The 25,022-nt window shown below is 36.8% G+C and overlaps 1 protein-coding gene across 3 annotated transcripts in view; it reads left to right on the forward strand.

Moving 5' to 3' along the window:
• The window catches only part of DMXL2 (Dmx like 2), a 161,536-nt gene that overhangs the window by 21,477 nt on the left and 115,037 nt on the right, over positions 1 to 25,022 (forward strand). For all 3 annotated transcript variants that reach the window (XM_030850330.3, XM_060294262.2, XM_060294261.2), the window contains exons 2-6: positions 14,550 to 14,675; positions 17,468 to 17,539; positions 21,910 to 21,988; positions 22,821 to 22,956; positions 23,622 to 23,688. In XM_030850330.3, coding sequence (XP_030706190.1) covers positions 14,550 to 14,675; positions 17,468 to 17,539; positions 21,910 to 21,988; positions 22,821 to 22,956; positions 23,622 to 23,688 — 480 coding nt within the window. The remainder of the gene's footprint in view (positions 1 to 14,549; positions 14,676 to 17,467; positions 17,540 to 21,909; positions 21,989 to 22,820; positions 22,957 to 23,621; positions 23,689 to 25,022) is intronic.

Raw genomic sequence — 25,022 nt, forward strand, 5'->3', positions numbered from 1 at the left:
ATGGCTATATTTCTATGATGTTCCTGCCCAAAATGCATAACTGGAATCTAATTATAAGGAACAGTGAAAATGCAGGCCATGGACTTGGAAAAGATAATTGCATCACATATATTTGACAAAGGATTGGTATCCAGAATATAAAAATATCTATAAATCAATAAGAAAAGAACTGAGAACTTAATAGGAAGTGGATGAAAGTCTTGAACAGGCATTTCACAAAAAAGAAAGTCTAGATGACTAGCAAACATATGAAAAGAGAGGCTCTTCCTTATTAGTAATCAGAAATGCAAGTTGAAATCAGGAAGTACCATTGCATACCTACCACATTTGCAAAAGATTAATTTGACATATCTGGTGATGGCAAGAATATCCATAAATGGGAATCCTTACACACTGCTAGTGGGAGTATTAGTTCATACAGCTACTTTGGAAAATGCTTTATCATTATATACCAAAATTTAAGATACATATTCTCTATGATCTATCAGTTCTTCTCTCTCTATATTCTAGATAAATACATATAATATGCAGGATATGTCTACAAGAATGTTCAGAGCAGCATTTGTGTTTGTTTCTTAGAGCAGCATTGCTTTTAATAATATGCAAACAGTCCAGGAACATTAGAATGGATACATTGTGGTACATACAAGGGAATATTAATAAGTAATGAAAATGAATGAATCACAGCTATATGTGTCACGAATTAACCTCTGACCAAATGTTCATGAAAAGAGCAAGATAAAAGAATACATGCAGTATGATTTCACGTACACAAAGTTCAGAGGGCCGGCAAAACTAAGCCATGTTATTTAGGCATGCATGCAGAAGTAGAAAAACTACAAAGAAAAGCAAGGGAGTGATTTCCCAAAAAAGTCAGGGCAGTGCTACTTTGCTTGCGGGAGAGAAATGTCCTTTTGAAGGGACACACGGTCTTTTGGGTTGCTGGAAATAGTGTATTCTTTTTTTAAGTGGTGGTTATGCACACGTTCATTTTAGTGTATTCTTTGTGGTGTCTGTTTTATGTACACCTCTAGCTTTTAAAAAAAATCGACTTAATGGGGTTTTGTGAGGGAGTGGATATAGATGTATTTTGTTGTTTTATTTTTTTGTTTGCTATGTTAAATGAGAATCTCAAGCCTTCTTTGTAAATTAAAAAATACAAAAACAAAAACTTACCATCCACCTCTCCCTGTCCTCTGGCGAAATGTAAACTTCATGTGGTAGAGAGAGACCTGCCTCTTTTCCATCACATTCTGCCCTGTGTGCCTGGTCCACGCTAACTGCTTAGTAGATGTTTGTTGACTTGAATCCCCACAGTCATCCCGCTGTGAATATTTGTTGAGACTTAAATGGTACAAGGAACAAATTACCTTAAGCAATGGGGAATTATGAGAATACAGAAGAAGAGTAGAAGACTGTGAGGGAAAACTGTGGCCTGCCATATCAGTAAACAAAGGATGCTGTAGTAAACAAAGGATGCTGCATCCCCCCACCCCCACCCCGTGAGCCCTGAAGGAGCACAGGACAGAGGTGAATGGGCTGCCTGCTGTCAAGCTGTCAGCCACTGCAGCCACCCCCAAAGGTGCACCCCGAGGAGACTCAGGATGGGGAAGAATACTGGTCCTAGATAGCTAAGGTGCATATCAAAGCAATGCTTTCAATGAGCCCAGACTCTTGCATCTTCCCATACGAAGGAAAGTGCTAAATTCATTCACTTGAGATGTCTGGTTTTCTTTGGTTAACAGTAATCTTGTGTTGCGACTACCTGGTCTTTGTTGCAAAACTCCTATATATCCTGGCTTCTCCCTTACCTCTTCAGAGCAGTCCCTCAGAACTACCTGAGAGGCTGTCTCCTGGCCTTGAAGTCCTCAGAAAGTCCGCCAAATAAAATATAACTCTCACCGTTTAGGTTGTGTAATTTTTTTCAGTCGACAAGACAACTCTTCCAAGAATCTTCTAACACAAGTTGTACGTAGTACAACTGGGCCTCAGATATCAGGAACTTGGTCGGCTCGGGGGACTGGTTACTCTGTCTGTGTTGGACTGTGTGGCTGTCATAATATCTCAACCTCTCCCTGTGTTGGATCCATTAAAACTGGCTTGCATGAGGACCCCAGGGACTGCCCTGGCCTCTGTGTACATAAAGTCTGTACATAAAGTCCTTTTGCCTTTACTGCCTATTACTACCTGCTACATTTCTTGGTATTTCCTTGAATATCCAGAAAGTGGAATCTGGCCCAGCTCACCTTTTTTAAGCCAGGCCACATCATGGGTTGCTGGCCAGCCTGTAGCTTTTTTTTTTTTTTTAAACATCTTTATTGGGGTATAATTGCTTTACAATGGTGTGTTAGTTTCTGCTTTATAACGAAGTGAATCAGTTATACATATATATATGTTCCCATATCTCTTCCCTCTTGTGTCTCCCTCCCTCCCACCCTCCCTATCCCACCCCTCTAGGTGGTCACAAAGCACCGAGCTGATATCCCTGTGCTATGCGAGCTGATATCCCTGTGCTATGCGGCTGCTTCCCACTAGCTATCTACCTTACGTTTGGTAGTGTATATATGTCTATGCCTCTCTCTCTCTTTGTCACAGCTCACCCTTCCCCCTCCCCATATCCTCAAGTCCGTTCTCCAGTAGGTCTGTGTCTTTATTCCTGTCTTACCCCTAGGTTCTTTTGGTATTAAGTTCTTGGCCTTTGGAATCAGGTGTCACCCTGGTCCAATCAGTTGTATGCGGTGAGTGTTGGTCACGTTGTCTGCCCAGGCTATGGGTGGGGCAGTTTCGCTTAGAAACGTCTGCGAGTCTGATGGACAATACACTTGACATGATAACCATAATTTTTCTATTATGGGATGTTTAGGTTGTTTCCATTTTTTTTTTTATTACTTTAAATAATGCTGCAGTAAACATCTCGGTACTAGTTGTAATGTTTGTTTGCACATCTGAATGTTTTCTCAGGATAGAGTCCTAGAAATAGACATAATGAATGAAAGTACTTAAATCTCTTTGCAGTCTTTTAATTCATATTACCAAATTGCCTTCCAGAAAAGTCACATGTTTTTATACTGCAATAGTGTATGAGAGTGACGGGTGCACCATACTCTTGCTCATTGCTTTTTGCTGTTCATTCTTCAGAGCTGAAAAAAGTACATTTGGCTATTTAGTGCTCCAAAAGCCTTTCTCTAGTACATATTCTGGGTCCCACGGGATCACAGATCACTACTTTAGTAACTGTAACTTTATTATACATATTTTTTTTTGCCGGCTTTCTATCCTAGTGTCCTCATTGCTGCTGCTCTAATATCATGGACAATTCCATATTTTCCTTGAAGCCCTGCTCTGAATATCCCCAGTCTTTGTACCAGTTTTGGTTCCAGTCAGGGCAAGGGACAGATGAACTGAAGTAAAAACAAGGTTTATTTCAGTATACACAATGAATCATCAAAGAAGGGCACCTGAGCTTCAGCGTGATTAGAACTAAAAAGCTGGTAGAGTAAACCGCGTTTTCTTAGAGATTTTGCATACATGTTTTCTTGTGAGTTCTTTCTTATTTTCGGATATCTGATCCATTTGCTTCTCAAACTGGTGATTTCAGTTTCAAATTGCACATGGTTCTTAATGGCTGCCTTATCCCTGAATATGTATGACTATTCAGCTCAACTCTCCCTGCTAACTCTGGGTTTTCTGGTTTAAATTCCCCAGAATAGACTTCGGCATAGCTCATCTTTTTCAGCTATTAGCCACTGGTCATTATTCTGGACCCATCCTTGCCTCCTGTCAGCTTTGAGTAGGGGAAAGAGTCACCAGATGTAAAACATTTAGCTGGGGTTCTATGTAAAATAGGGTACACTGGATTATTTAATCTTTTTATCAAGACTTTTTGAAGCAAATTTGTGTACACTTAACAGAATCACAGTTTAGAAGTTGAAAGGGGTCTCAGAAGTGATCTAGTCACAATCTTTTGTTTGACTGATTAAGGAATTATCTGTAGAGAGACTGTGATTTGCCCATTGTTATAGTCAGTGTTAGCACCTCTAGATTCTCAAGAATGTACTCTTTCCATCATACTGCAGGATTGGAAGTTTAATTACAATTTAATAGTTTAATCATATTATTTGGGAAATATTTTTTTGAATACTGTCAGGACCATCTCCCTCAAAATATCAACATTTAGATTAAATGGTTTTCTGGAAATGGCCAGTAGTTAACAAAATAATTGAAAGTTGTCATAAACATTACATATTAATATTGCTACATAATATACTATTAACTTTAAAATCCTTTCAGATGGAAAATGTATTAAGAACAAATTAAGGAACAAGATATTAGGTACTTATTTTCTCTATTTCTAATAATTTAACGTCCAAAAAATCTCATTTTATTTCTTTAGACGTAGCAGTTTTAAAAAGTAGTATCTTACTTCAGTATTTTCTATGAGGCAAATTATTTTATACTCTAAGCTTTAGAGAACAACTTTGAGGCTGAAAGGTGACTCTTAGTTTTTATACCTGCTGGCCAGTCCACGGGGCTTATTGTTACCAGTATTACTATGATTTCCTTTATACATTTTTGATAATTAATACTTTGAATGGTTTATTCTTAGCACTGACATAAAATAGTTATTTATAAGAGAAGGTAATTTTTGGGTTTTATTTCCAGACCTACCTTTTAATGAGAATGCAGGCAAGCGGAAGATAGAGCTGGTTTTGTAATGGTTAATTAGAATTAATTAATTAATTAATTATGGCATATTTTTCTTTTCAAGGTCTCATTTTCCTTTCAGATGGTACTAGTATCAGTAAATTTAAAAAACATATGTTTGTTCTTGGTTCAAGGGTATAGAAATAGGCTTAGTTTGGAGTACAGGTGTCTGTTTCTTTTTATCTTAGTATTTAGAAGTTTTTTTATAGGTCCATCTTAGTAAATTATCAAAATTGGCTAGCTTTTGACTAATATTAAAAATAGTTCTTGTTTAAATTTAAAGTTTTAATTTTAATTAGAGAAAGTTCTACTTTCAGATCACTTGCTTCTCTGGGGTTGTTAGGAAGAAATTAAAACAAAAATCATTTTGTCTCTTACCCCTTAATCACAGATATGTAGTATTTTCTTCAATTTTCTTCTCTTCCTTTTTTCTGGCCATAAATTTTTGTTTTTACATGCTATTAATCTTTGTCTTATGTATCAATTAGCATACTGCTTGCAGCTTTGCTTTCTTCTACTGTTACTTATAAGTAGCCTGCTAATTTTGCATTTCCTGGTGTGGGTTGTTTCTAAGAGGAACAGTCCCTTTGGTTACCACACAAGTAGTCATAGTAGATTATTTCCAATGTTGCTTCACACATCATTGGCTTAGTCTGAGCTTTTTGCATAACATTTAGTTTTTGTTTGTTTTGTTTATTTTAATATATAGTTTCTTTCTCATTTATTTTGCTCATTCAGCATTGTTGAATGAACTTCAAACTGTTAGAATGATTGAATCATCTCAGTAAAATGTGTTCTTACTAGTGTGGAAGGAAGAGCTTCTTTTCAAATACTACCCTCTCGCCCTTTTCTAACTCTAGTTTAGACTTGTATCTGAATGACAGGAGGCTTATTTATTTTGGGGGGTGGTGGTAGGCAGTAATTGATAATGGTAAGGGTTTGACTTTAGGTGTAGAAACTTATAGGAAGACAGGTGAGGCTGATTGAATATATTGCTGATAATGAGTACTCATAGGAACTTCCCTGGTTGTCCAGTGGGTAAGACTCTGTGCTCCCAATGTAGGGGGGCCAGGGTTTGATACCTGGTCGGGGAACTGGATCCCACATGCATACCACCACTAAGATCCCGCATGCTGCAACTAAGACCCAGCGCAGCCAAAGAAAAAAAAACAGTACTCATTTTGTAGACTTAAATTTCATTTTGAGAACTCTCATTAAGTCCAGAAAGTGTATTTTTTATGCATAAGTCTATGGTTTCCTGGTAAGCCATAAATTAGGTTTTAAAAGTCAGTGGCTTCTTATGATCTATTTATAAAATTTTAAAAATTGGAATTGTGTATTATATTAATATACTATCTCAATTAAGAAAATGTTTTCTTTGGTATGTTTGCACCTTCATATGTCTTCAGCTCAGGCATTTTGTTAAAAAAAAAAGAATTCGTTAGCTACGTATGACAAAGGATAAGTTCTATGAAGAGCTCTTATAAATCACTGAGAACAACAGGACTAAAGACCTAGTTAAGAAATGGACCAGTGGGAGTTTCCTGGCAGTCCGGTGCTTAGGACTCCCCACTTCCACTGTCAGGGGCCCAGGTTCCATCCCTGGTCGGGGAACTAAGATCTCGCAAGCTGCGCTGTGTGGCAAAAAAAAAATACAGAAAAAGAAATGGACCAGTAACAGGAATAGTCAGTTTGAAGAGAAAGAAATATAAATGGCTGATAAATATATGAAAAGACGTTCCTAGTAAAAATACAAATTAAAACAAGTAGATGCCAGGTTTTGTTGGATTAGAAAGATTAAAACATTTGATAATGATCAGGATTAGTGATGAAGTGGACAAACAGGTACTTTTTTATATCTGGGGAGTATGATTTTTTTGAAGGGCGGTCTGCTTTAGTTTTTTTTTTTTTTTTTTTTTTTTTGCCATACGCGGGCCTCTCACTGTTGTGGCCTCTCCCTTTGAGGCTCCGGATGCGCAGGCTCAGTGGCCATGGCTCACGGGCCCAGCCGCTCCGTGGCATGTGGGATCTTCCGGGACCGGGGCACGAACCCGTGTCCCCTGCATCGGCAGGTGGACTCTCAACCACTGCGCCACCAGGGACGCCCTGCTTTAGTTATTAATTCTAATCACTGACGCAGCAAATAATGTCTTAGAATTTATTTTATGGGTATATTTCCATACATATGCATAGTATCATATACATGAAGATGTTCATTGAAACATTTTTTTGCAATAGTAAAAGACTGGAAACAACCTAAATTAATTATGGCAAAGCCACAAAATGGAATACTATGCAACTATTAAGAAGAATGAAGTAATTCCTTCTGTGGGATTTGGAAAGTTTTCAAGATATATTGTTAATCAAGTGGACAAGAAGTTGCAGAATTGTGTATAGCATAATCCCTTTATGTTAAAAAGAAAGATTTATATGTAGATACACTTGTATGTACTCTAAACATTTCAGGAAGAGTTCGTAGGCAACCGTTAAGTGATTCCTCCTTGGCTATGAGTGGGGACGGTCAAGTCTAAGAAGGTGACTTAATTTTCCTATATAGTTTTAAAATTTAGTACATGTGTTATTCTCTCTATAAAAAAGAATATTTTGTCATTGAAAGCATAAAACACTTTAAGTGGTTTATTTAGCTTTAATGGATAAGCACTATTTGAAAGTTCTAGCTTAATAAGGGATCCATTCAGCATTCAATAAGGAAACTTATTTATCCATTTTAGAAGTTAATTTTTAATTCTGTGAGTATCATAAGCAGTTAGGGTTTTAACTAGGTGACTAAAATGAAGAGAGGGAAAGGATGTTTTCTTGAGAAATTTTTGTTAATCTGTGCGTTGTTTTCTTGGTTGTAAAATTTTTTCATAGGTCAACACTGACCTCTTTAGACTATTTCCTGAAGGTGACTTGGTACAACCAAGTAATCATGAAAGCCCAGACAACCCTGTATTCTCTTTAGTTTTTTGTTTATAGAGCAGAAATCACAGCAGAAATGAAGAATATAAATGAATTTATGTAATTAACCAATAAGATGAACAAAAATTTAAGCACTAGAAAACAATATGATAGAAGATGGTCATTACTGAAGTGTATAAAACAGTGTAAAACGATCTAAATTTGCATGCCAGTATGTGTTTGCCTTGTGACTTTGATTAAATCATATGAACTTCCATTTCTTTATATTAAAGTGGGATTAATAACCAACTTCTAGGTTTACTGCAGTCTTGAAAGAGACTAGGAATGTGGAATGCATAGTACAATACTTGTACCCAGCAGGCTTTCAATAAGTGGCACCTCTTTCTTGTAATTATTTTTCTAGCTTTTAATAACATGTGCCTTATATTTATATGAATCAGAACTCTCAGGGGGAGGTGGGAGTTTAACAGTAACACTCTTGGTAGAGTATGCTTGTTAAATTAGACTATAACACGTTGTTAAATTAGTGAAACCTTTCAACATGCTTAGTACCTCTTGATTCATCAGTGCTATTCTTTTTAAAATTTAGACACATCTGTCAACAGTTGTCACTGATCTCAAACTTTGACCCTGTAACTACCAGGTTGTTAAAGCATCCAACTACTCCATAGAAAATGCCAGTATAATGTATTCATACTCTGTATTCTTATAGGAAAAGTCATGTTTGTGTAAGATTTATTACTCAGTCGTAAAAAGAAAAGAAATTGAGTTATTTGTAATGAGGTGGATCGACCTAGAGTCTGTCACACAGAGTGAAGTAAGTCAGAAAGAGAAAAACAAATACTGTATGCTAACACATATATATGGAATCTAAAAAAAAAGCCTCTGATGAACCTAGGGGCAAGACAGGAATAAAAACTCAGATGTAGAGAATGGACTTGAGGACACGGGGAGGGGAAAGGGTAAGCTGGGATGAAGTGACAGAGTAGCATATATACACTACCAAATGTAAAATAGATAGCTAGTGGGAAGCAGCTACATAGCATAGGGAGACCGACTTGGTGCTTTGTGACCACCTAGGGGAGTGGGATAGGGAGGGTGGGAGGGAGACGCAAGAGGGAGGGGATATGGGGATATATGTATAACTGATTCCCTTTGTTATACAGCAGAAACTAACACAACATTGTAAAGCAATTATACTCCAATAAAGATGTTTAAAAAAATAGGAAGAATAAATTTTAAAAAATTGAGAATTCCATGGTGGTCCAGTGGTTAGGACTCGGCACTTTCACTGCTCAGGGCCTGGGTTCAGTCCCTGGTAGGGAAACTAAGATCCCATAAGCCGCAAGGCGTGGCCCCCCCCAAAAAAAATTTCTTTACTTTACACTTTAATTTATCTAAGACTTAAGGGAAGTCTGAGAAATTAGAACAGTGTTTGAGATATGAGTATTACTTATTTGAAATACTACATTATGAAAATAATGTAGTCAAGGCAATTAGTATATATTAAACTGAGGTTAGAGAAGACTGAGTGTGTTATGCCTATTCAGCTACACTTAATCATTGTTCAGAATGACATTGAACCCTCTAGAGAAGGCAACAGTATTTTTATTATTGTCACGATAGTGTGTTCATTCAGAGGATTTTATGGCTTTAGAAAATGATACTTAAATTTTTTTCAAGTGTAACATTTTAATAAGGTAAAAGAAGAGGGTCACTTGTTTTTCAGCCTCAGCTAATTGACAGGGCTCTCCTAATGATATTTTGGATATCACAAATAAAAACATAGAATCTTGGTAATAACAACTACTCAGGTTTTTAGCTCCCATATAATAATTTTGGGATAACACACTTTGTCTAAGGAAGAGATTCTTTAAGACATAAACTAATGAAATCTATGGACCCAGTGAAAACCAGCACATTCACATGGCTTTAAATATAATTTCCAGGATTTCAAAGACCTCCTGAAACCATCTGTGATTCATACCCACTAGACTCAGGTTGAAAACTTCAGTCAGGTTGGAAATTTAGTTTCAGTGCTCAAAGTAGAGACTAGTTTTCTCTTTCCTGACAGGATGGATTCAGTCTCCAAAAGTAAGGTTAGAACAAGTGAGGGTTAGAGCATGTCTTTGCCTTTAGAACTTGTGCTACACAATTATCTCTTAGTTATAAACTGTCAGCTAGTTATTAATTCTTCATCATAAGGACAATTCAGTCCTTCCATAAAAGGAACTCCCACGTGAAGAGAAGGAAAGGATGTTTTTCTAAGATTCTTAGAAAAAGAATCTTGCGTTTGGGCCAATACCATATCCTTGACTTTGAGAAATATTTTATATACATCAGTACTGTTATTAGTGCAGGACACTGGTGTGTGGTGCTATGGCATAGGGGTGGTTCTCCCAGGAACCCAAGGGAAGAACTTGGTTAAGGGGTTCCATTTGTTCCAGAAAGGGCTTAGTGCCCTTTTCCCTGCTTCCCTGTAGTGATCCTGTAGCCTCTCTACCACATGTGGAATAGTTAGTTTATCCTCAGCCGAGTCAGAGATATTTATTTACCTAGTACAAAGAAGCCCATAGCCTGTACTCTCTGGGATCATTGTAGTATTTGTTTGCAGTCTCAGTGAGCGCCTGCTTTTCCTTCTGCACTATAAATTTTTCCTCTGGTAAAACTGAATTCTGAAAAAGAGGAATGAAACAAATTGCTTTTGACCTAAAATTGAAAGAATGGAAATCTCTTGAGTAATTATAGATTTTGTATATACCTTCTCAGCTGCTGGTCTTTACTCTGAGCTAGATGCTGTGGGAAATTATACTTGGGATTACAAATACGAACATGGGCCTTTTAGTGCTTATAAGACATCTTAGTGGAGTTGGGGTGATGCAATGGAAAGAGCAGGAGCTTTACTATGAAGCAAATGAATCCTCACTCTGTGAACTTGGGCGAGTTACTTATCCTTTCTGGACCTCAGTTTCTCCACCTTTAAAAGGGGGCCTGTGAAGATATGATATTCATAAAGACCCTAGCAGACTGCCTGATCATAGAAGGTATTCAATAAATGGTAAATTATTAAGGAAGGCTTTGATAGGTTCTCTTCTGGTAGGTCTTCTAAATCCATGACGCTGTTAGACTGGAAAATAAGCCAAAATATCTTTCTTTTTCTTTGTATAGCTACCATCATAAACTTGGCTAAATTATTAGCTTATATCAGCTGTCTGAACTCCAAGTTCTTTGACCAAGTTTCCAGGTACATAGACGAGCCAGAAATTAGGAAGATTTTGAATCATTTATTTGTTATACAGATATCTGTATCTATTGAGGGCTGTGCACATGCTGGGTGCTAGGACTACAGTGGTAAACAAGAACATGGTCCTTGCTCTGATGGACCTCTCAGTGTAGTAGGAACCAGACAAACAAACACACATGTATATAAATCATTAAAATCTTAGGCGCCTTCAGTTATAGAATGCATGTGATTCAGTACTGACTGATTATGAGTCCCCTGTTCTCGCACACTTGGCGTTATGTGTATTTTAGACTCTTTAGAGAAAGGTGAAGAATAATAATATTCAACTTCTGTACTTTTCCAGCTCTTTGTGTGCAGTAGTTTATGGGGTTCCGTTCTAGCCATGACCATGGATATTATATAAAAGAGTAGGTATTGCCTAGGTGTGGTTCCACAGGACGCTAGTGCCACACATGATTGTTCTGTTATGATGGTAATTACTAGTTTGATAAGGGATTTGAGACCATTTTAGACCAGTGGTCTCTAAACTTTTGGTAACTGCATAGTATTCTACTCGATGGATATTCAGTAACTTATTTAACCACTTCCCTACTGATAGATGGTATGATTATTTTCAGTTTTTGCTGCTTAAAATAATGAGGCAGTGAATATCCTTCTCTATATATTTTGGCAAGCTTTGCTAGTATGCTTATAGTAAAATAGGGACTTGTCAATCAAAGGGTATATTGTATTTAAAATTTTGATAGATATTGCCAAATTCTTTTATCCATGACGATCCTGATTTAGTAAGTCTGGGGTGGGACCACTCAGTTTGTATTTTTAACAAGTTCCCTAGGTGATTTTGATGCAGCCAGGTTTGAGAACTATTGCATTTCAGAAAAATGGCAAGATTCTCTACTTCTAAGGAGCATGGTACATGTCCTCTGGCAAAGGTCAGGCAATTATGGCTATCTAGGGAGGAGTAAAAATCCTCTTCAGTGACTGAGCAGTAAGAGCCTATGTCTAGAGCAGCTGTTGCTGGGGATGGCCCATCTTTAGAGAAGCAAGTGTGCTAATACTTATCTGAAATATTTTATGTCTCTTTGACATGTAATGTAGGGGAAAAGAACATAAGAATTGTAAGGACCTGAGTTTGAACATTTTCCACTTACTAACTGTATAATCTTGGGCAAATAAATGAACTTGAATCTTTCTTTATATAATGATAATGATACTCTCTTCCTCTCAGGTTTGTTGCAAAGATGAAAGGGGGAGTGATTTAATGTTTATTTACTTATTTTTTTGCTGCTTTGGGTCTTCGTCACTGCGCGTGGGCTTCCTCTAGTTACGGCGAGCGGAGGCTACTCTTGGTTGCGGTGTGCGGGTTTCTCATTGCGGTGGCTTCTCTTGTTGCAGAGCACGGGCTCTAGGCGCATGGGCTTCAGTAGTTGCAGCATGTGTGCTTCAGTAGTTGTGGTGCATGAGCTCAGTAGTTGTGGCTCGCAGGCTCTAGAACGCGGGCTCAGTAGTTGTGGTGCATGGGCTTAGTAGCCCCGCAGCATGTGGGATCTTCCCGGACCAGGGCTCGAACCCATGTCCCCTGCATAGGCAGGTGGATTCTTAACCACTGCGCCACCAGGGAAGTCCCGATTTAACATTCATTGAGTACCTTTTGTCTTTGCTGGTAACTTATAGATCTCTCTCTCTGTCGTGGCAATTTGTCATTTAGTTGTGATTGGTGATTCACTTGGTTGTCTCCCCAATAGACTCACTGGGACCACATCTTGTGTTTTGTATTCCCAGTTGCTAGCCCAGACTTGGGACATCATGCACTGTTTTGTGTCTTTAATGAGTGACGTGTGCTAAGCACTATGGAAATAGATTTTCTGTCCTAAGAAATAAGTATTATTTCTTCCATTCTACCACAAGGAACTGCTCAGAGAGCTTAAGTTAACTTGCTTAAGATCCTGTAGTACTGCAGAACCAACACTGAAAACCCTGCGTGTGGTGATTCCAAACTAGGTAAAGTTTTGCTCTTACCATCAATCTGCTTTGCTGAGATAATGCTATAAAGTACTTTGGAAATTGTGAAATGTTTAAGGGTAAGATTATTTTTGTTATTTTAATAATATAAGTGTAAAGGTTAGCATGGTGACACAAACATTTCTTCTACCTATACTCAGGATTCCCATTCAGTTTACCTTTCTTGAATGCATAGCATAGCAAATCTGCTTTGTCTATGAGAGTATATAAGTGGTTATTTCCCCCATAGTTCCTTTGTTTAAAATTCCATCTTTGTTTTTCATTTGGGAAACTTTCTGGTATATGCAAACACATGAGTTGAAGATAGTTTATAGTAGTTAGAGCAGGATTTTGGCAACACTGGAAGTTTCAGTGACCAGTAGAAGTAGTGTCTGTCTTCCTCTCTGGTCTTTATCTTCAGTTCCCTCTTTCATTACCAGCCATATGTGGACCTGATTTGGGAATTGATTTGGGAATTGACATTTTTAATATTCTTACATTAACTATTTTTGTAAAATGTGTCACAGTATCCTTTGCAATAGCAGCAAAAACTAAGATAAACTAAAGTAATTCACAAATTACATACCTTACTGGCTTAGCTGTCATCACATGTCAGCCCTATTTTGTAGGACATGACCATATTGCTTAAGGCTGTAGAAATAGTGGGAAGAAAATATCACCTCATAAACTTTATGTTGCTTTTTATGGGGCTTTTTCATTTGAGAATTACATTGTTAGGTTGTTTTAAATATTTAATCATAAGTTGAGTTTGGAAGAAAAAGAGAAATGTCCCCACCCTCTGGCCCTTATGTCATCATAAAATTCACAAAGTTGCAAAACAGGAATAGCATACACCAAGAAGAAGTGTGGCAATAGGAAGAAATACGCAGTTTTGCTCATTATAGTTCTTTTGAACAAGGGAATTTTCCAGGAACTTGACTTTGTGTTTTATTTTATTTTCCAGACCAAATACTTGCCACATTTTATATAAATCAGTTTATTTTTTATTTTGTTTAGCGTGTGTGTGTGTGTGTCTAACCACTTTGGATTGGTGTCCTCTCTCTGTCTCTGTCTCTGTGTCTTCCTCTCCTGCCTGGTAAGGTTGAGGGGAGGGGGCAGGCAGGCTGGCTTCATCATGGATTCACTTCGGCAGTTGAGTTTGTTTAGTGTTTGCCTTAGTGCATGTAATTCTGCCTCAGGGGTTCATGTCTATTTAACTAGCTCTTTAAGCCATGTGGAATTGTGTTGGAAAATGCATCTGATTTCTATCTTGATCTTCCTCAAGCCTGGTTTGAACCCTGGGAATGCAATTGCAGCCTTCAATACCTCATTACTTTCAGATGGAGGTTTTATTCTTTAGGGTTTACTGAGATGAGCTTCAGAGAGAAATTCTAAACCAAAAGATTTATGAGGGATGGAGGCTATAGTGTTTAAGACCTGGAAGAACCCTTTTCCTGTTAGTAGCATTTGTTGAATGATAATGCATGGTATGTCGTCACCCCATGTTTTTGGTGTGATTTTAATGTTCTGATTTGGGAATTGACATTTTTAATATTCTTACATTAACTATTTTTGTAAAATGTGTCACAGTATCCTTTGCAATAGCAGCAAAAACTAAGATAAACTAAAGTAATTCACAAATTACATACCTTACATAATGTAAAACTTTTCTTTTTAGGCATATGGATCGGGCTGTGATATTGTTATTTTGGCAAATGACTTTGAATGTGTGCAGATCATTCCTGGTGCTAAGCATGGAAACATCCAAGTCAGCTGTGTGGAGTGTTCTAACCAACATGGAAGAGTAAGGGATTTATGTACTTTATTAAATGTCATCTTTTAATGTATTTAACAATCTCAGAGAGTATTCTTATGCTTTTATATAAGGCTTGCCTACACTTTCTAATTATGTATTATACCTTGCTTAGATGGATGTTAATAGGAGTGGGTAAAATGATAGGTTATGTACAAATTTTAAAGAGCCATTAAGCTGATAAGTGATAATTAATTGTTCTACCTGTATATACTGTCTTAAAAGATTTGTAGGCTTCATATTCCTGTGTGTACTAATATTCTGCCAGTTGATAGTTCTAGCAGCTATTAAGCCAGTAGCAAGGAAGTAAACTTTTATCTTCTATATCTAGCATACCTTATCTCTCCCAAATTATAATAACATCAAATTTTTATCAAGAAATGTAGCAAGTTGTTAGCATCTAATATAATATTTGTCATGTAACTGATGCTTTGTAAAGTTTCTGTTAATGAAACTTTGTTGTTTGAAGAATGTTAAAGTTCATTCACTCAGACTTTAAACAGAGGATTTATTTTAAAATAATTCAAGTTTCATCATATGTTCCTTTCCCCCAAATTTCACACATAATATACATCAAATTTTGATTATATGTGAAGTAAATATAGCATAGTTGCTGTATATTCTAGCAATTCATTAAGGCCAATGTTGTGTAGCAGAGTTAAATGTTTCTATGGGAATATAAGTGATATTTTTCCTGTAATAATTGTAATAATTTAAACAGTTTTAGTGTTCTAAAAATTGTTCTTTACTAAGTAATAATAAATTTTATGAAGGATATGTTAAATCGGAATATTCATGGTAATAAATAGTAATCATGCAAATTTATACCAAATAATAAATTGTGATATTATATCATTTCTACTGTCCTACCCTGCTGTTTGTATTAAGCTTTAACATTTGGGTAAATGTGCCACTATATGACAATCCAATGATAAAATTGACATAGTATTGAAACACTGACTTTTCTGGTGTTTTCTGATGCTTGTTTCTTGCTTTTCTGAATTTTTTCCCCAGTCGTTCTCCCTAAGTATTGCTTACTCTTTAGAAAACACTCAGAGTGTCAGATTTCTCTCATTAATTTTTCATTGCTCATCTCCCTATTCCAAGCATGGTAGCTTTAAACCTGCTTAGAGTTGTTACGATAGTTGTCAGAGATGCATTTTAAAAAATTATTTATGTGCTGGTGATGATCACAATAAACAGATACTCTGGGAGCAAAATTTTTGTTTTTGTTTTCTTTTTTTTTTTTTAATATAGAAGCCCTTGGTTTTCATAACCATGTTTTTACTTTTTCTAACCTGGTTGAAGGTAAAGAAGCCCAAATTGTGACATCTCTGATTCATTGTCTTTTATTGCCATCTTCTTTTATTTCATTTATCCCCAGTCCTTGTGATGATTACTTTCAAATTTATGACTTTGTATTAACCAGTTATAATCATTCGTTCATTCATTCATTGACATGTTGAATGTGATCATTAATAACACTTTTTACCTAAGTGTTACCGTGGCCAGGCATTTTAAGTAACTCTCCCCCTACCATTGTGGAGTACAGCTTTTTCTTGGAAAGAAAGTTAGATATTAAATAACAATTAAAATCACTTTTTTGGGGACTTCCCTGATGGTTCAGTGGGTAAGACTCCGCGCTCCCAATGCAGGGGTTCTGGGTTTGATCCCTGTTCGGGGAACTAGATCCCACATGCGTGCCGCAACTAAGAAGTCCGCATACTGCAACTAAGGATCCTGCATCCTGCAACTAAATATGCCTCAACGAAGATCCTGTGTGGTGCAACTAAGACCTGGCACAGCCAAAGTAAATAAATAAATATTTAAAAATAAATAAATAAATAAATACACTCTGAGTGACTATAGATACTAAAAATAAATAAATAAATAAATAAATAAATAAATGAAATCACTTCTTTTGCATTAGAGTGCCCTGAAATCACAGTAGACCTTTTTGGCTTGCCTTAAAAACATGTATACCTAATTTAGCTTTATAGGTTAACCCATAGACCTAGAGGTGTGAGAAGAGATGGTTTTTAGTCTGTTTCCTGTAGTTGTTTCCCTCTTGCCAAGAGGAAGATAAACTGGGAACTGGCTTTCAAGGAATTATTGGAAAACAGGCTCTGGTAAGCTCCTGGGAACAGAGGAATTTGTGTTTCTTCTCATCAGGTATGTGACGTGGAGCAAAGTCCTCTTGGCCCACAAACTCCTAGCTTAAGTCCACTAGAGATGTCTATATCAGCTGTTTCTCCTCCAGTTGCAGTGGATGTCTCTCTGGTTTCTCCTTAGTCCATTTTCTCTATTCCTCCTTCTACATGGTGTTCCCAATTGGTATTTTTTATTTTTATTGGTATTTTATAGTTAATGGCATTTTATTTGATATATTTTTAAAACCTGTTGCCCTTTGATGTCTTTTTCTACTTCTCATGGTTTTTATATTATTTTCACTGAATTGTAAAGTTTCTGACAGATGTACCATTGAAATGTGTCTTCATTAATAAAAGTTATTTCTGTATTTAAAAATGAAATTTTTATAGGAAAGGATGATTTCTTTGAATAGGTCAACCTTGTATTTGATATGGAAAATAAAGCCTGCTGAATTTTTGATAAGAGAAGAGATTCTTAAGTCCAGTACTTTTCCAGTTATATTTATGGAAGGGAATAAACCATAAATACTGTATTGGGATTGTATGTAATCAGTTTATACATTATTGTGAAAAGGAAGTTACCTTTATTTTCTCTTTTCCTTAAATATTAATGCTTTGTTCATTCTTTTTTAGGTTGCAGCTTCATATGGTAATGCTGTTTGTATTTTTGAGCCCTTGGGCATAAATTCTCATAAGAGAAATTGTGTAAGTATTAAATGGTAGTAGAAAAGTTTTATAATTGAGTTTGGAATCCAGTTGACAGCAATAAAGAGCTCCTTAGGAGCTGGTGCTGAAGGTGGTCTGGAATATTAGTGTGAAGTTTGTCTGGTGCTTTATGGTAAGATCTTTTACATTCACTAGGAATATATTCCTAGGCCTTTTAGAAAATCAGTTTCCTAGAATATTGCTTATTGAGATTTGCCTTGTTAATTGGGATCTACCCCCAGGTGAACTCCTGTTGTTTCTTATGTAGATGACTAGTATCCTGTCTAATATCTGTCCCCTTGCCCTTTCTCTGTTCTCAGCAGAGTAGATCATGACATTTCTCTGCTAAAAACTCTAATGGCTCCATACTTCTCTCACATTTAAAGCCAGAAAGCCTTAGAATGGACTACAGCCCTTCTTCCTCCACCCCCGCCTTGCCCCCCACACCTGCACCCATTTATTACCTCTCAGAGCTCATCTACTATTCTTGTCCTCTCTGGTCACTCCAGCCACACTGGCATTTTCACTGTTCTTTGGCTAGTTACCCTCTCATCTTTGAGCCTTTGCATTGGTTGTTCTTTTGTCTGGAATGTCCTTCTTTCTCTAGGTAGCTCCAGGGCCAGTTCCTACAGATCCTTTAAGTTTTTGCTTAGTAATACCTTCTCAATGAGATATGCCTTGACCACCCTTCCCTTTTTTTAAAAAAATAATTATTTTCCTTAATTTTTTTTTTGGCTGTGTCGGGTTTTAGTTGCGGCACACGGGATCTTTGTTGAGGCATGCGGGATCTTTTCGTTATGGTGTACGGTCTGCTCAGGTTTCTCTCTATTTGTGGTGTGAGGGGTTCTCTCTAGTTGTGGTGTACGGGTTTTCTCTCTCTAGTTGGGGTGCGCGTAGGTTTCGGAACGTGGGCTCGCTCTTTGAGGCAGGCGGGCTAAGTTGCCCCGATGCATGTGGGATGTTAGTTCCCCGACCAGGGATCAAATTTGCATCCTGCATTGGAAGGCGGATTCTTTACCTCTGGACCACCAGGGAAGTCCCTTGAACACCCTTTTAAAAATTGCCACTTGATTCTCCCACTTTCCTTCTAACCTGCCTATCCTTCTATTTTTAAACCTTTTTCAGTAGAGCACTTATCTTGTTTATTTATTTATAGATTACTATTTAGAATGTAAGCTCCATGAGGGTAGGGAGCTTTGTTTCTTTTGTTCACTGATGCATCTCAAGTATCTGGAACATAACAGGTACTTCTAAATATTTGAATGAAGGAGTTAGGAGCTTAGGTAAACTCACTGGGTGCTGAATTATATTTTGTCTTACTTAATATTCAGAAAATCCAATATGGTTAGAAAAATTTTTTAATTTTAAAATTACTACATGCATTAGAACTCCACCATCACTCACAAATAGTTAAAACTGCCAGTGTGAAATCTGAACACCAAGATTTCACCTCTTGACATATTTACCAGTAATTAAAAAAAAATTGTATTCTTAACTGCAGTAAATAAAGTAAATAAGTGGTTTTGATATTTTTCATTAAATGTATGTATTTGAATTTTTTTTTACATTTACCCCCAGAAGTATATCATAGTCTCTTCCCTATGATAATATTATGAAATGCATATTAAATTTTCAGAGTACTGGACTTCCCTGGTGGCGCAGTGGTTGAGAGTCCACCTGCCGATGCAGGGGACACGGGTTCGTGCCCCAGTCTGGGAAGATCCCACATGCCGCGGAGCGGCTGGGCCCGTGAGCCATGGCCGCTGAGCCTGCGCGTCCGGAGCCTGTGCTCCGCAACGGGAGAGGCCACAACAGTGAGAGGCCCGCGTACCGCAAAAAAAAAAAAATTTTCAGAGTACTTAAGAGTCATCGAGAGTACATATTTAAAAATTCAGGGGCTTACCTGGAGGCACAGTGGTTAAGAATCTGCCTGACAATGCAGGGGACATGGGTTCGAGCCTTGATCTGGGAAGATCCCACATGCCGCAGAGCAACTAAGCCCCGTGCGCCACAACTACTGAGCCTGTGCTCTAGAGGCTGTGCGCCACAACTACCGAGGCTGTGCTCTAGAGCCCATGAGCCACCATTACTGAAGCCTGCGTGCCTGGAGCCCATGCTCCGCAACAAGAGAAGCCACCTCCATGAGAAGCCCTCACACCACAACGAAGAGTAGTCCTGACTCGCCACAAATAGAGAAAGCCTATGTGCAGTAATGAAGACCCAATGCAGCCAAAACTAAATAAATAAAATAAATAAATTTATAGAAAAAAAATCAGATTCCATAAATAAATGATACAAATGAACTTATTTACAAAACAAACAGATTTACAGACTTCGCAAACAAACTTGTGGTTACCAAAGGGGAAAGGTGGGGGTGTGTGTGGGAGGGATAAATGAGGAGTTTGGGATTAACATATACACGCTACTATATATAAAGTAGATAATCAACAAGGACCTACTATATAGCCCAGGGAACTCTACTCAATACTCTGTAATAACGTATATGGGAAAAAAATCTGAAAAAGAATAGATGTATGTATATGTATAACTGATTCACTTGTTGTACACTGGAAACTAACACAACATTTTAAATAACTATACTCCAATATAAATTAAAAATTAAATTTAAAAAAATGGAAAAAAAAATCAGATCCCAGACCTCACTCCCTGAAATTCTGCAGTGTAATTGGTCCACAGATTACACTCTGAGAAGCACTAATGGAAAGAATGTTAGGGATAGCTCTAGTTTTAGGAATGATTTTATTATTACTGTAAATAGTTCTGTTGAGCAGTATTTAAAATACTGTTGTGACTGTTGTTGGGTCAGCAGTGATAGGGTTTAAAAAATAACTTTTTCCCTGATTAATAAATATAAAATTACTTTTGGATACTGAAATTCAGGTTTTGTAGTTGTATTTGAAAATTCCACTTCTAGATAGTCATGAAATCTTGAATAAATTATTTTATTGTTAAATATTTTAGAAGTATTATAATAAGAGAGGGCATCGCCATTTATTAAATTATTACTTGCCAAGCAATTAATGTATAACTTGCCTATAAAAAGCCTTGACATGGCTTTACATTGCACTATATTTTCACAAAAGGACTTTTTTTTTTTTTTTTTGCGGTACATGGGCCTCTCACTGTTGTGGCCTCTCCCGTTGCAGAGCACAGGCTCCGGACGCGCAGGCTCAGCAGCCATGGCTCACAGGCCTAGTCACTCTGTGGCATGTGGGATCTTCCCGGACCAGGGCACGAACCCGTGTCCCCTGCATCGGCAGGCGGACTCTCAACCACTGCGCCACCAGGGAAGCCTACAAAAGGACATTTTATGTTTATCTACTGAAAAGAGATATCTAAACTTTTTTACTTACTGTATTTCATGGGAAAGCTGCGACTTTTAAATTTTAAATCTTTCTACACTTTAGAATGGAAACAGTAAGAAAATAGAATGGAAATTATTCAAATATAGGTCAGGCTTGTGGGTTTTATATATTATATGGTTCAAATTTGTTGGCTTTTTGGAAGGTGTATCTAGTTTTATTTTAGACATTGACTCCATAGGATTGTGTTAATTTGTACTTCTTTCTAATGTGCATTTACTTTGTTTTTATAAAGTTATTGAGCATCTGTGTACCAGTCATTACAACACTGAATACACAAAGCTCATTGTGGCATAATTCCTGCCCTTGAAGAGTTGCAGTGTAATAGGAGAGTCAGATATATAAACAAATAATTCAGTGTGACCAGTGTTATAATGGTAGAATGTAAGTAAAAAGTGCTCTGAGTGCTGCCAGGATGTCAGAAGAGGCTTCACTCTAGAGGTGATGATTTAGCTAGATCCTGATGTAACCACAGGAGTTTGTAGGCGGAAAAGAGAGGGAGGGATACCCTAAGAATAAGAATGTGTTTATAGGGGCCTCCCCTGGTGGTCCAGTGGGGAAGACTGCGCTCCCAGTGCAGGGGGCTTGGGTTCCATCCCTGGTCGGGGAACTAGATCCTGCATGCATGCCGCAACTAAGAGTTTGCATGCCACAACTAAGAAGCCTACATGCCTCATTGAAGATCCCGCATGCCGCAATGAAGACCCCGCGCAGCCCCCCCAAAGAAAAGATTGTGTTTATAGACATGGAAGGAAGCCTGGAAGACATGCTTTGTCTGGGTGTGGCAAACAGCCTGATATGGTAGAGTAGTAAGTGGAATCATTGGAAATTATTTTAAAAACAGTATTTTGAAAATAATAGTGAAATATTTACATCTTTGTTTCAGATCATTGTCTTCAGTTGAAGAAAATGATAATATGGTTGTGCTTGTGGATATTACTTTGAAAACATATCTTTCTCTTTTTTCTTCCTCTCTCTATGTTTCAGCAACTCAAGTGTCAGTGGCTTAAAACTGGGCAGTTTTTTTTGAGTTCCGTGACATACAATTTAGCATGGGACCCTCAAGGTATTGAGCAATTATCTTTAGAAATTATGAAAAGTTAATATTTGTTTTAAGTGTATGATTACAATGTGATATAGTCTACCATAATAAGAAGATGATCAGTAGTATTCTCTTTTTGCTAGTGAATGAGTATACTTTTTTCTTTTTCATATACACTGCTTTGTACAGTGCTTAATTTACTGTTAGTTCTGTGCTTTCCCCCGCTATTTTTGAATGTTTTGTTCCAAGAAACAATGATGATTTCTTTCATTAATTAATGTGCTGCACTTTACTCTTACTGTGTTTATTAAGAAATAAAATCAGAAATAAAACAAGATAAGAAAAACCCTATCTCACTTTGGTATTTGTATTTCGGGAAATTACTGTCTTTAATATTGAAAGTTTAGAAACTTTTGATGATAATGGCTGTTGTCCCTTTTTACATTCACAGCTAGTGAGGGTAATTTTAATAGTTCCTGTAGAAAAACAAATTTCATTAATCTTTAGTTATGTCTTATATCCTGAGAATATTCTGTGTTGTATATATTCTGTGTTGAATAGTCTGTGTTGGGGTTTGTTTTGTTATTCTACTTCTGTTGTTATTTTTTTTTAAAAGTTTTACCTGATAGACAATAGCTCTTTGTCAGGAGGCTTTTTTTTTTTGTTCTCAAGTTTCCCTCAAGTTTTCTTGTCAGTGGATTCTAACTTTTAAATGGATATACTCCACAAGTGTTTTTCATAGACAATATTGCTTATTTTTCACAGAATAGTTTATAGACCTAAGCAGAAGCCCGCATGTGCGTTTATTTCTCTAGATAATCCTTGCTTATTCATCTGAACATTCTTTAATTTTCAGATAACAGATTGTTGACAGCAACTGATTCTATTCAGTTGTGGGCTCCTCCAGGGGGTGACATTCTGGAAGAGGAGGAAGAAATCGATAATAAAATTCCTCCTGTTTTAAATGATTGGAAGTGCATCTGGCAGTGCAAGTTAGTGTCTAACTCTGTTATGTTCATTAATTAAAAAAATGCTTCCTGAGATACGTTCTTAGAAGCCTAGAAAAATAGACTTTTTCTAACCAAAACCCATTATAACATCATCCTTTAATCTGTGCTACAATTGATTGTTTTAAAAAAGGATAAAAGTATTTTCATAGTTAATAACCTCAGGACTTGGGTTGAGAAGGTTGATATGTAGGAATTATTCATTAATGCATGAGATATAGATGGCATAGGGAGAGGGAAGATGTGAAAGTTGTGAGACACTCTTTCAGGTGGAAGGATTATGTGAAGGGATCCATTAACAACATGGAGTATGTGAAGGGATCCAACTAGCCAGGGAAGATGATGAGCTCAGTTTTCAAAATGTTACATTAGGATGTTGGTGGGGCATGTAGGTTGCGATATCATTTATGCATGTTAATTGCATTCTTTTTTGGCTCCCCAAAGTGAGCTTTGGATTAGCTTTAATGAATTAATTTGTATTTTTAGCGAGGTGAAATACTTAGATTTATTTTTAGAGAGGTGAAAACACTCTTGTTTTGATGATGTTATGAAAATCTTTTTTTTTTAATTAAAAAAAATTTTTTTTGACCATTTATATATATAGTGTTCCAGATTTTAAAAATGCTAACTGTTCAATTTTGTTTTTTTAGAACCTCAGTATCTGTACATTTGATGGAGTGGTCCCCTGATGGTGAATATTTTGCTACTGCTGGAAAGGTAAAGGACCAAACAAAACATAAACAGAAAAAACAAAACAAAAGTGTTCCTTGTTCATTCTCATTTTCAGTTTTTTCATCTGTAAAATTAGGATAATCCTACATTACAAAGATGGCCTGAGGAATAGTGATAGTTTTTGTAAAAGATCTGCTATGTTTCCCATAGGTAGTTGGCGTTTGGGAAATAATGGCTATTATTTTTATTCTTATTTGACCCTTATGAAAATTTATGGTTTTTAAAATTAATTTTTAGGTTTAAAAAATAGCATAGGTACATAATTTGAAAAGTAAAATATTACTACTAGATTTACAATGAAAAGATGCACTCCCTTCTTCTAACTCTTAATTCCTGTGTCCTAGAGGCAGTGATTCATAAAATTGCAGTTTAGTATTTCTTTACATATTCTTTAGTAACTTGATTATGCTCCGATTTAAAATTTTTTTTATTTCTTTTCCTTTTGGTTTTATGTATAATTTCTGGCCATGCTACTATGGAGGCTGAGACTTTAGTTCTCTAGCTGATGTCCCAACCTCATCTCCACTTAGCACATACACATATTCACTTCCCTTCCTCCTGTCTTTCTGATATAAGCATCTCATAATATTTGGGAAAATCACTATTTATTATTCACATTATTAAGAATGTGTAAAAGATTTTTCATGGAATAATTACTTTGGTGTTAGTAATTACTTTGTTTTACTGTTTGCTTAGTTTTCTATATACCTAATTCATCCCTCACACCTCTGACATTCTTTGGATCTTCTCTCAGTATAATCCCACGTAGGAGGTATCCTGGAAATGTCTGTTCTCTTTGCTCCAATCTGGCTTAGTTGTTCTCTGAGTCTAAAATAATAGAGCTCTCATATCAGGATTTTCTTTTACCAGCCTCGGGAGATTCTCTTTGCCCATCTCCTTTGTTAAATTCCCTGTTACTTCACGTCATTTATCATCTTCTTTCCTTGTTTTGATGGAGATACCCTCCAGTAGGTTCCTGAGAAAAGATGAATGGGAAAAAAGCATTTTTGAGGCCTTGCAAGTCTGAACAGTTCTTTCTTCTTTGTTATGCTTTATTTTATTGGGCATAGCATTGGGTTGGAACTAACTTTCCTTCAGAATTTTAAAAATCATGCTTCTGTTGCCTGCCAGCTTCCAGTGTTGCTGTTTGAGAGGTATAGTGCCATTATGACCATGCTCTCCCAGCTCTAGCTTTTAGAGGTTTTAAGAATGTTCCCCTTATCCCGGTGTTCTAAAATTTCAATATATCGTGGTATGGGTCAGTCATCTATAAATATTTTAGTATGTATCTCTAAGGGATAAAGACTTTTTTTGTGCAG

Source organism: Globicephala melas, chromosome 2 (assembly GCF_963455315.2).
Source record: "Globicephala melas chromosome 2, mGloMel1.2, whole genome shotgun sequence".
Lineage (NCBI taxonomy): Eukaryota > Metazoa > Chordata > Mammalia > Artiodactyla > Delphinidae > Globicephala > Globicephala melas.